We start from the raw sequence: 13,868 nt of genomic DNA on the forward strand, positions 1-13,868 counted from the left end.
AGAAAATTTCACAAATTGACAGAGTACATTTTTATAGAATTCTTAGTCCTATTTATCATGGTATTTCGAATCAAAATCTTGAACTTGTTCGCAGATCTTTTCTTAGATAAAATAAAATAATTAAAAAATAGCTACATTTTATCACTTGTACCAAACGCAAAGTGATCATCCATCAGCCAATCGTTACATACCTACACTCTGTACAGGATAAGCGAAGTAAGTCACTTTGTACAGGTTATGAATTGGCTAGCTGTAACCCGCGACTTCTCTTATAATTTTTGAAGTGAAACTTCTTTATCGTGGTTGGAAAAAAAATTTGTGTAACATTTTTTCGTTACGCGTGACATTTTTCCGTTACGCGCCATCTTTTTCTTATCCCTACCACGCGTGATTCGGCGTATTTCTGTAAAGTTGCATAAATAATAGTAAATTATTTTTTGAAAAATAAGGTCAAAAAGAAGTTTCACTTCTTACGTGTGTACACGCACACATTTTTTTATTATAATATTCATAACATGCAAAGACACATTTTAATAAAAATAAAATATAATAAACACAACTCTATACCACTGCATTTAACATAAGTTTTATGCTTGAAGGGCAAGGCTAGATACAATTTAAACTATTCAACCTTTTCAATCCAGAATGTTTAGTAAAATGTTAAAATACTTATTACATGAAATATTTAATTTGTCTGTTATTTGCTGACAACGCCGATCCGCCATCACATGCTGAAGGTGCAGATTGCGTAAGATGGAGTTCATATTATAAGTACATTGTTTTAAATATCGCTAACTAATCAGTGTTGTTTTTATAACAATGGTTTGTACCTTGCTTAAAACAAATAATACAATTACACAAAAACTACCTAATTAACTTCGTGGGCAAGTTTTGAAATACAAAATTAATAAATACATTGTCCTACCTATTTTAGGGCAGCACTCCATCCTCTATTAACTTCTAGCTAACCACATAAACAATTTTTTTATCATAATTTCCAACAGATATTATTACTAAGTACTACTTCAACCATGAAATATCTCTTAAAATAATATCACCATTTTTCTCGGTGGCTTTTTGCTTCCAGTGATTAACTTGTGCGGATTCACGCCTCATATATCAACGATATTATCTCAAGATCTTGTATGGACCATTGGCTGCGTTGCGGAATTTGATGAACACGAAAAATGTGGGAAATTTCGTTGATTTTTCACGCCTGCGGAAATTACTTCATTTAATTTCCATCAGCGTATTTGCTTTCATTTTTCGTGAGGCGTTAAAAATTTAAGTTATTGCAAAATATGTTCCATTTCCAATGCTATTATTATGATGTACTAGCGGTCCGCCCCGGCTTCGCCAGTGGTACATATTCACGTTTTCTCTACATAAGAACCATCCTCGAACTTCAAGTAATATTATAAAAAAAGAATTAACGAAATCGGTTAAGCCGTTTTCAAGTTATGCGCTTACCAACACATTTTGGGATTCATTTTTATATTATAAGATATCGGATTAACTGGATCGAACAGCTGATATAAGAGGAAAAGACATGAGCTATTATACCTTAATCATTTAATCCTTACTGAACAACGCTATACAGATATTTATCACCAGATTTTTAACTAATTATTATATTTATCATGTAACATGACCAAACAATTATTCCATGCATAAATATTATAATATTTCTTTTGAAAAAAAATAAATAAGTTTTGGAGTTTGATTTTAATCATTGTAAACTACGATGGAACAAGTAAGAGTCATTTAGTTTTATCAAAAATGAATCTAAGGGAACTTTTTATTTCTACATTAATGACTACGGAAGATATTTTTATTTTCATTTTATACTGCGCAATCGAATAAGATAAGAGGTCAAAGATTACCGGCCTTCCAAAATTTACTACTCAAACGTGTTACGAACTTTATCTGGAGCGACCGAATTTGTCCAAAATGTGGCTTAAAATATTATTTCTTTCGATTTTTGTGATTGGCAGTATGGTAAGTGTATATTAAGTTATATATCCTGGGTTCAATAGACGCCTGAATGTAAAATCTCCATTAATTTTACTCCACTTTGAAGAAAAATCACTTCCAAGCCTTTCATCATAATATCACGTAAAATTAATTGTAATATTAGAACCTGCATATTACATGTACAATAATAATAATAGTTTAAAAAAACTAAAAAACACGCTTTTTATAGAAAACCGAACTAAAAAATAGAAAATTTTATCAAATTAGTGTATTGTCATCGGTCCTCAATAAATCTACAAAGTTTGAACGAAATCGCGCCCAAAGAAGTCGGTTACAAACATAAAAACATACAGGTGAAGCTAATATAAAGCGTGTAAAAAAGCTATACCTTCATAAAGCATCGAAATAAATAATAGGACAACAATCTGTTATATTTTCTGTTTTAACCACTTCAACAACTAACATTATGTTATATTTTAATTCTTAAACAGCTTTCTTTTCTAGGAAATGTTCCATCTATGTCACTCCTAACTATCCATTTTATTTTTCTATTCTATGAAAAACAAATATTTATTATTTATTCACTTCAATTACGCTTTCATTATTGTTTTAACCTAATATTGCTCATCAGCACAACTAATTCTCTATAATTTCAGTCTGCCATCGATCTAGGGGGAGTTATATCAGGCAACAGAATGGCTGGTGTACCTCTCGGCAGGTCGTTGGGTAACGGAGAGGTGGACGTGGAAGGTATATGCCGGGAGTCTGGCATGACTTGCCAGAACTGCACCCATGCTATCACGTGTGTCGCTCTGCCAGTGGGATGGCTTAAGGTATTTTCTTGTTAATGCCAAAATGAGTTAATGGAAAAACTCGCGGTTTCACCCGCTTTGTCTAAAACCTAATAAATTATATACTAAAACCTTCTTCTCTATCTGTTAAAAAACATCAAAATCTGTTGCGTAATTATAAAGATCTATACATACAAACACACAGACGGCGGAAAGCGACTCTGTTTTACATAGTGATTGTACAGAGAACACAATGTGATCCTCATAACCGTGTTTTGCTCTCGTATTTCATTTCTTCCTAACAAGAGTTATAATATGTAATTCTTTCAAAGGAAAATCTTCTGAGATATTCAATTTTCTTCTAATCTTGTAGTAAGTTCAGATATGGTATTTCTCTAGAGGCGAGGAAATCTAAGAATAATCTGCTTCTTCCTTTTTAAATCTTATTTATACGTTGGTCTATGCAATGTAAAAATTCATATGACTGAATCATAAAACAACATAAACAACTTATTCCCATATTAATTAATAGTTCATTCAATCCAAAATAGGTCACGTTATGGCATTAGATATGATTGAATGTAAACAATATCTTTATTTGAGTCATAACTTCTAAGTATATAGGTTTGCCAGATACTGTTTAAAGAAACATCTAGAACATTATGTATTAAAACAAGTACGGATGTGATAATCAAATCGATGTACTTACTAAGGATATTTTATTTAAATAAACGCGAATAAATCCTATAAGCGAACTTTTACAAATACGAAAGTATCTGATGATGAATGGATGTTTGCTATTAGTTAGATGGATGAAATTTGGAACAAAGATAGATCATATTAGTGTTATTGTGATCTTTGTTTCTAATTGCATAGACTAACCAATGGTAGAAATCAAATCGCGAGCTGAAGCTACTTTTATTACAATTTACAATACGTTTGTTGAATTGAGAGCCGAGAGATTAGCTATCACCACGATACAACAAAAAGCGTATGTTTTTATATCGTCTCGTGATTTTTTGTATCCTTAAAAAATATTTATAATTCAGTTGTATGCATTAATTTTTAGGTGCCACTACACCAATGCCCTGGAGATCAGACTTGCAACGCTCATTTGAAGAAGTGTAGCTCGGAAGCCGTGCCAGAGTGTGATGTCGTCACACAGAAGTATCAGCATACTTGTGAACAGGTAAGATTATAGAAATGTCTACTGTACCATAATGTAGCTATAGTATAGAAGTGATTTAACTACTGGCAAAACTGAAAAAAAAATGTAAAAAATATTTTTTATTCAATTATTCATTATTTTAAGTTTATTTTTGTGAAAAATATAGACAGTATTCGATTCATCATTCAATTGACGTATAATATCTTGATACACTTCACTAAATAAAGGTTCAGAAGTGATTAAGTTACTTGCTTTTAGGTGGGAATCTTCCCTGACGCATTCGACTGTAGGAAGTTCCACCTCTGTTCTCCACCAGAAGGTTTGCCAGACGGTAGACCAGCAGACCACAGAGTCGCCTTGTGTCCCAGACATTATGCTTACGATCCACAAACTGCACAGTGTTCGGTAAGTTTATTATTCTTTGTATTTCACTCCTGTATGCATATAATTCAGTTTTAAATGTTTTAAAGACAACATCTATGAATTGGATTTAAAAAATGATAGGTACTTATTGTTTTGAAGGTATGATTATTTTGTTTAATGTCAATATATTGTTTTCCAGGTCCTTCTTCCCAACGGTCAATGCACCAGCAAACCCGTCCCACCTTGTTCTAAAGTCGGCCAAGCAGGTTCTCTATCAACCAGCCCTAATCACTATTACGTCTGTCTTTCGAAGCAAGGGTCTCTCACCCCGCAAATCTTCATCTGTCCTCACGGTTGGGTGTTCAATGAAGGCTTCTGTCGTCCTAAACCTGAAAAAGATGAGGCAATCGTCAAATTTGATGACATGATTAAAGACGATGAAACAACTACCGTCGCTGTTGACACAACACAAAAATCAACAATGAGCAGAATGGAAGCGTTCTTTTCTACGGATAAACCGGTCACGTATCCAGCTGATACTTTCTTAGCTGATAAATTCGATTTATCCAATTACGAAACAATTGATGAGACGCCCACTGCGAATGATCTGCCCAATTCGTTTGAAACTGATAGTGATTTTTGGTAAAGTTTCTAATAAATATATTTGTATGGAATTAAGAGTTGTATAGCATTAAAGAGCATTAAATTAGGTTATAAATAAAGTTAAGCATTTATGTTAATTTTGAATTTGTTTTATTGTTTTAACCCGCAAAACATAAATGAAAAGAATAATATTTTATTTACAGATTAGTACTGAAAAATTGATAATTTTAATCTGACAAAAAGATGTTGCTAGCAAATATTAAAAATTAAATATAAAAAAAATCTCCTAAAGAGACAATCCGTTGATAATAAAACCATCCAAATATGACATAAACCTATAACAAAGTCCTTCCATACATTTTACATCCATGACACATCTCTATTCTCTAACAAATTGATATTTTGACTCCAAACGACAACGCCTTTCAAAAGATGCATAGCAACGTTCCACAAAAGGATGCTTGCTATAAGTTAAATGAAAGGTGAGCAGAATCGATAGCTGACTCCAATTGAAAGTGACTTTGACGAATAATTCACTTTTCGTACATCCTTTCTACATTTGTCGGTTCAATGGCGCCCATTTGTATGAACTTCTAAATTGGTTCCCAGCTCTGTTTTGCACCTTTTGATGCATAGTCATCAACCTACAGCAATAACATACTTTTTGACTGTTTTTGAGCGCTTCGAGGGTCTTTCCAGACGAGGTCTATTGGAGCCAAACGATTAGAATTTTTTGAATTCAAAATTCGGCAAAACGATGGATGCAAATATTTTCTTACAGTTTTAAAAAATAAAAAGAATTCCTGAAATACGTTAGTTAATTACTACTTCATTTGTGTGGAAAAATTCATCTTTTTAATGGTTATTACAGGATATTGTGTGATTCATTTTTCAAACTAATTCCTTACTCAAATATTTCTGAACTATCGTTATAGTATTTAGCCGCTGCACCATCACGACTTCAAACCAAAACAGAACCTTTAACCGAGTTAAAAATAGACAAGAACAAAACAATAAGCCGTTGTTATTTAACATTACCGTTATATCCGAATCTCAGTATCTAAATATCACGCTAGCTTGACCTTTACATGTTAAATAGGTGTTAAATATCCCGGCGTTTGTAACGCGGCGTTTTTGTGTTCCAAATCATGTTCGTAATAAAAAACGTAGATATAGAATGTTATTTGAAAGCATGCATGTAAGTAACATTCGATATAGTGGACAGTTGCAAGATGGAAGAGAGAAAATACAAAAAATGAATATTGTAATTTTTTTTATTAATTTACTGTTTCATTAATATTTTTCTTAATTAACTGATGCATCAATTAAATAAGAGTATTGTTGAAGAGAAAAGGTATAGCACTGTACAGACGAAAACTAATTATTAGCTCAATAACTTTTTTTTATTTAACCGTTACCGTTAACGTTAACGTGCTACATTGTGCTCCGTACATTTAATTCAACTATAGTGAATATGTCGAACTCCAAGTTGGAAAAATTAGTCCAGGGTTTGCAAAAATCAATTCTGGAGCTTACTAAAAAAGTGGATTCGCTGGAGGTTATTGTAATTAAACAAAATAACTTGATTCAATCTCAAGTGGATACAATATCAAAATTGTCAAAGCAACGGGCAGCATCTTCAAATACCCCCGAGCTAGAAGATAGCAATGCGCTGCTGTTAGTGAATCGACCAATCCGTGCGGCTCGGCAGCGCGTTCCATTGGTTACCAGCGTCAACGTGAATCGTAAGAAACACGAAGATACGCAACGGAAGGCAGCACCTCGCACGGTTGCGAGTGCGAGTGAGGACGAATGCGTGTCAGCGGATAATAACTCGCTCGCACCTATGTCGAACATTACCACGGGCGATGACGCGACGGGTTCGATGCAACCAGCTGATCACTGGATTCAAGTTAAAAACAAACGTAAGAATGTAATACGCGGAAGCGCGGCGCCCGGTAATTCACTTATTGAGGCTTCAGAACGATGGATATATTATCACTTATACTATGTGAAGGAAGGTACGCTAGCTGATAAAATTACTGAGCATATAAACAACGCTTGTAGCATCGATAACTGTACCGTGGAAGCGTTAAAATCGAGAGGTAACTACGCTTCATTTAAAGTTGGTGTTCTCGCTAAACAATCCCGTTTGTTCATTGATGTTAGCAAATGGCCTGAAGATGTATGCATAAAGCCGTGGCGTAATAATTTTCGTAAGCCAAGCAGTGACTCATAAATATAATAACATAGTGATTATATATCAAAACTGTAGGGGATTACGTAGTAAATCGGCTGAATTTAAAAAATCTGTGTGTGGTGCATCTTGTGATATTTTCGCGGTAACTGAAACTTTTCTAATTAAATCCTTCTACGATTCCGAACTATTTCCATCTAATTTTGTAGTTTTAAGGAAGGATCGTGTGAACGATGTAGGATACGGCGGTGTATTACTGGCTATTCGTAGTGAGTATAAAGTTAAACGTATTTATGATGTAACGGGACTTTCGAACGACAAAGAAATAATATTAGCACTAATCTCATACAAAAACTTTAAATTTCTGTGTATTGTTACGTATATTCCTCCAAGCTATAGTGACGAACAATTTATAAATGTGTTAAATGTCATAGAAAATGTAATCTATAAATATTCGTCATTAGATGTATTACTTTTAGGCGATTTTAATTTATACTCTTTAAGTAATAACTCTAATGAGCACTTTAATAATTTTATATCATTTTGTAAACTTAGTCAACGTAATAACGTGTTAAATAAATCTGGCCGAATGTTGGACTTAGTACTAAGCAGTATGCCCGTACAGAGCGTGTCAGTATCTGGTGATGTCTTACCGTTAGTTCCCATTGACAACCACCATCCCCCGCTAGAAATTACAGTAAAGTGGCGCCGGAGTAATGTGCTAGTTCGCTCTCAGAAGGAATCGCAACCACTTAATTGTTCCGCATTACAATTCGTTCAAAATTGGAACTTCCGTAAAGCTGATATGAACGTGTTATACTCCATGCTTGAAAATATTGATTGGAGCGCTCTTTATCTTATTTCAGACGTGAATAAAGCAGTCGAATATTTTTATACAAAGCTAAGTGAATGTCTAAATTTCTGTGTACCGCTTAAAAATTATAATAAGCCGCTGAGCCGTTATATATATATCCAGTATGGTTTACATCTGACTTAATATCTAATATAAAAAATAAGCACTTCCAACACAAGCAATATAAAATTAGTGGTGATTTGACTAGCTTTGAATTATTTAAATATTACCGAACTTTGGTTAAAAAACAGATAGATGAGGCGTACAAAAACTATACTCATAGGGTTAGTTCTAGTATTCGTAAAAATCCGGCGTATTTTTGGAAATTTGTAAAGGAACTTCGACAAAATAGACACGGTACTGCTGCATATAGTTATAACGGACAATCTCTCATAGGGCAAAATGCTGTTGATTCATTTGCAGATTACTTTAGTTCAGTATTTTTAAAAGACACTCCGAGGTTAAATGCTGAGGAAGCTGGGAAACATTTCCATTCAGAAAGTAATAGTTCTTTACATGTGAGTATAGATGAATTCATATCTAAAGATTTATACAAAGCAGCTAGACGGTTAAAGCCACATTCATCTACCGGTCCAGATGGTGTTCCACCTTTTTTGATAAAGGATTGTATATCTATATTTGTAAAACCGTTGTTGTATTTATTTAATTTGTCTATGCAAAATAATGTCTATCCTACCGCATGGAAAGTTTCTCGCGTCACGCCCGTAGCAAAAGATAGCAATAATTGTGATGTAACAAATCATAGACCAATTGCTGTTCTCTCAACATTTGGAAAATTATTTGAGATGCTGGTAGATAATCGCATCAAAAATCAGATCGGTACTTACTTAAGTGATTGTCAGCATGGGTTTAGGTCTAAGCGGTCAACTGTAACTAATCATTTAAATTTTGTTACTTATGTCAATACATGCCTGGATGAAAACCAGCAGGTAGACGTCGCTTATTTTGATTTCCAAAAAGCTTTCGACAAAATAGATAACGATATCCTTTTAAACAAACTTGCCTCATTCGGGTTCTGTCCTAAACTTTTGCAATTTTTTGCGAATTATTTAAAAGATCGTTTGCAATATGTTCAAATTGGTAATCATAAGTCACATATTTATTCCACTAAATCAGGAATAAGTCAAGGATCGACACTGGGACCGACCCAGTTTTTAATTTTAATTAATGATTTACCGAATGTTGTTAGCAGCGCTCAGTGCTTAATGTTCGCAGATGACCTCAAAATTTATATGGGAGTAAATAATCATACCCAATACCAGGCTTTGCAGCGTGACATTGAGTCTGTTTTGGAATGGGGTGTAGAAAACCGCTTATATTTTAATATTGGTAAATGCAAAATAATGAGCTACTCGAGGTCTCGAACGCCAATCGATTACACATATTATTTAGGTGGACAGTGTCTACAGCGCGTTACAACAATTAAAGATCTAGGAGTTACTTTTTCTTCTCGGTTACAATTTAAGGAGCATATCGTTAATATATGCAATAAGTCTTTTAAAACGCTCGGTTTTATAATTCGAACTGGCAATAATTTTTCTGACATAAAATGTACTATTTCTCTTTACCAGGCATACGTTCGAAGTTGCTTAGAATATAATTGTATTATCTGGGATTCACATGAAAAAAAATATATCCTTATGTTAGAAAAAATCCAAAAGAAGTTTTGTAGATATGTATTTAGACAGATGTATGGATACTATCCATACATGTACCCATCTCTGTATGTGTACGGTATGACAGGCTTTTTCAGTCTGGAATCGAGGCGAAAATACATTTTACTAGTACACGTTTATCAGGTGCTAAATGGTGGTATAGATAACCCATTTAGTCTTGAACGAATTTCTTTTAAAATTCCTCCAAAGTTCATTTATAGTGTAGCGGCTCCTTCTAGGTTGGGACTACGTCGGGGTCGTGATTTCCTTGCCGTCCAGCAAGGTGTAAGAACTGTGTCTGGCCGTAACGCCCCCTTAGTGCGCTCGGTAAAATTGGTAAACGACTTGCTCGCTCTGCTACCCGAGACAGATTTATTTAATACGTCCTTAAATACGTATAAATCGAATGTTTTTAAATTCTTAAGTCGATAATTAATGAAAATTGTAAACTTATCCTATTTTAATATTTTATTTTAAACTAAACATGTAATGCTTTGGGTTTTACACCTGTTAATTACTTGTTGTTATGAAATAAATAAATAAATAACTAATAATTAGTTTATAATATGCTATAGCATATAATACAATTGTTAGCATGTGTTTTTCCCACAATCATTAGTTAATGCCTCGTTTAACCACATTAAATATCATCCTAAACTATACTGTTAAAAATGTCAATTATCGTATGATATCATGCATCACAATTCCTAAAACGGTACTTTTCCCCGTCCGTTGATAACCTGCCTTATTCAAAGTACACGAACATCCGTGACGACACTATCGCACCATCCGAACGGGTCCGAAACATCGACCCCAGGACCTTACGATCTATCGGATCCTATTGTACCTTAAGCCAAGGTAAGGAAATATATATTATATGGCAAATTGTTGCTATACTAAAATCTATGAGGAAAAATTTGGTACTCTAACTTACGTCTATTTATTAATCTGTCTAAAAAAGGATTAAATCTATTTTAGGGACTTAATTGGCACTTGATTAATTCCGTAATCCGCTTTTCTTAGCTTATCCGAATTAAAAAGTTTTGCTTATTTCATTTATTGAAGGCTATATAAAATCAAGCTGCAACATGAGTGGAGCATCAAAGAAAAGTTTCATATAATGGTAAAATATCCTTTTGGGAACATGAAGTTGCGTAGGAATAGTAGGTAGGTACCTATACAGTATACATATTTATTTGCAGTCAGACACTAGAAAAAATTCACTTTTCACTGAACATTTTCATAAGTCCCTCTGGAAGTAACTATCACGATAATATTCGCTATAGATCGTGAAGAAAAATTTTCTTTCATTCCAGATAATGGATTAACATAAGAATGTGCTGATTAAGACCTATCTAGGATCTAGCCAGACACAAATGATGCAGTTTACCTTTGTCTCATAGAAAGGCAAACGTGCAGACGTTTCTTGATGGTCATGCACCATACATCCATACATCTATACCCACGAGGTATCAATATCAATGGGGATTAACATTAATAGTGTCTCCATAGCGTAGTCTACTTACATTCGAAATGTACTTAGGTACATAAAATCTTAAAGAATAAAAGGATGAGTTATTTTATAATTCAATATATATAATAAAATATAATAAAATATATATGTGGGTGGATTTGATAATTATACAAAAACTTATCAAAATGCACAGGTAACACTTTTTTTCCAGCCTCCAAAATATAATGTCCTCTATTAAATCTAATAGATACTTATCACCATTTTACTTCCCCGTCCATAGTCCATTTTGCGAATTTTAATAAATAAAGTATGAATCATAATCTGAATCTTTATAACACTATAAAATAAGACTAAGTTCAATAATTAATTTAAGTAAGACATATGGGCAAATATTCACTTATTGCTCAGCAGTTTATTCAGATTAACATATAAGGTAAAAGCACCTAATACGGAGGTATTTCGCAACATTTGAAAGTAAGTATCAAAAATAAGCATTTGTAAGTCTTTCTAAAGGTGCCAAACCACTTTATCGTTAAAAGTGGAACTTAAATTTTGTATTGCTGTTGAGTCTATGTTTATTTTCATGATATTTCTTATTTTAAAAAAATATTTAAATAGTCAGGTCGATTTTCCCTAATACGGAGGTATGATTTTGGTCAGAGCCTAATACTGCGGTAGGCGGCTCCTAATACGGAGGGTCAGAAATTATATTCATTGAAGTTCCGTACAAATAATATTTGTTAAATAATAGGAATGTGTTAGTAAAGTAAATTGTAAGTTTTTTATTCATTGACCATTGGTTTGATTACGTTGATTCACTTTTAATGTGTTTCATTTATGCTTTTAGTTTTATCGAAAAAAAAACACGCATATCTATTCTTATTTTAAGAATCTACAAAAAAAGACACAACACTTCTTATTTATTTACGCAACCCTAAATCTGGTAATTTTAAGTTATATTATATTAGGGCCGTAATAGGAGATCATATAACCTAATACAGAGTTACCTGGAAATATCTACCACCGTAATAGGAAAACTACTCGTGTTTTTAATAATCCTAATTCTGACCCATCAAAAATTCGATAAACAAGAGAATGTAAATGCTTAATCAAATGATAACAGTTTTTTGGCTCAGATGTGTCAAACTCGAATCAACAGTTATACAAAATAAATGATTTGTGATACATTAAAATACACCTTCCTATTTTTACCCCTTCTAAGAAACAAACATTTTGTACTCAACCGTTTTCATATTTAACTGGATTTCTAATTAAGAACACATACCGCAGAATATGGTTTCTAATTTATCAGATTAATAAATATTTCAACTAATCTTGGAATTAATTCAATAAGTAAATAAAATGAAAGTTATAAACAATTAAACATGCCCAGTATTTTTCCTATTTCGGAGTTATGCCACCGTATTAGGATTAATCTATAAAATCTGTATCGTATTACGGCGGTATTTTATTTCTTATTTTTTGGGTGGAAAATGACTTACAAATATGAAACAAGCTATTTAAATAGTGAGTGTAATAGTAGGAAAATGTAATAAACAATACATACACAAACTTGAACGGTTTATTAATACGAAAAACTTAGTTTATAAATATTAGTGTACTTACTTTTGTTGTTTCGCGTTTGTATGGAAACACCTCTCATGTCGATGCCATTACACAGATTGATTGATCTTGTTGTGTTGTCTATGTGCTATACTTGCAAACGTTAGTTAAGTCATGGAGTAATAAATTTGGAATAAATAGCTTACGTTTTGGTGTACTTAAAATTTATAAAACAGGAATAAAACTCGAAAATAGAAATACCACCGTATTAGGAAGCGATTTTGACTACCGCCGTATTAGGAGCCTTTACCTTATTTTGTATGGAAAGAAACATTGATAAAATGGAAATAACTGCAGAAAGAAAGAAAAATAAATCTTCAAATAAACAATAATACATAAATCAGGTTTAAACGCATATAAAATTGACAATGCACAAAATTGTATGTAAAATACGATCAATTTTTGTTGGTTATTTATCAGAAAACACAGCATTGAATAGTAACAGTGACATTATAAATTTTTATAGCCGTGAGAATAGCATAAAGGTTAGGACCTTTAGACATAACCGCTTAAATGGATTTCATTATAGTACAAAGGTTTCGTGCCTAGGAAATTATGGCTGCGTTGCATCAAATTGTTTATTTGCTGGTTCTAATTTGTATGTTAATTCTGTTTTAGTGGTCATTTAGTAAATTATGAAAATATTAGGACCTAAGTACCTAAATACTACCTAATATTAAGCACAGCTGACAGCAAACACACTGCAAAAAAGGGCGGAAAAAATGTTATGGGAAGAATTCGAACTAGGTTAAAATAAATATTTAAAGTTGCAAGGATAAAAAATATTAAGATAAATGTACTCTCCACTAATTCTCTAATCCTATAGAATATTTAAAATCAGATAATTCTTTACTTTATAATGTGAAAATCTATTTTACAAACTCACAAACACTCAAATCCTACCTCGTTTACATATTATAGTAAATAATGTACAAACAAATAATTCAGCGCCTTTCAAAATAAATTTTAAGGTTTATGTTTATATAAATGTATACAGGTTATCCCTAGAAATGTAACATAAGGCACCAAAATATGTAAATTTTTGGGACGTGAGACCGACATTTGGCCCATTTATACACGAAAAATACAGAAAATATTATACTTTTCAAGCATAATATTATAGAACGTATGCCCTTTTATTGAGAG

At 32.7% G+C, this 13,868-nt stretch overlaps 1 protein-coding gene across 1 annotated transcript; it reads left to right on the forward strand.

Annotated features, from left to right (window-relative positions):
- Positions 1 to 1,751: 1,751 nt before the first annotated feature.
- Positions 1,752 to 5,036, forward strand: LOC123695597. The gene is made up of 5 exons (XM_045641497.1): positions 1,752 to 1,998; positions 2,631 to 2,807; positions 3,835 to 3,954; positions 4,192 to 4,338; positions 4,496 to 5,036. The coding sequence occupies exons 1-5, from the start codon at positions 1,951 to 1,953 to the stop codon at positions 4,940 to 4,942; spliced, it is 939 nt and encodes a 312-aa protein (XP_045497453.1). The 5' UTR covers positions 1,752 to 1,950; the 3' UTR covers positions 4,943 to 5,036.
- The last annotated feature ends 8,832 nt before the right edge of the window (positions 5,037 to 13,868 follow it).

Source organism: Colias croceus, chromosome 11 (genome assembly GCF_905220415.1).
Source record: "Colias croceus chromosome 11, ilColCroc2.1".
Lineage (NCBI taxonomy): Eukaryota > Metazoa > Arthropoda > Insecta > Lepidoptera > Pieridae > Colias > Colias croceus.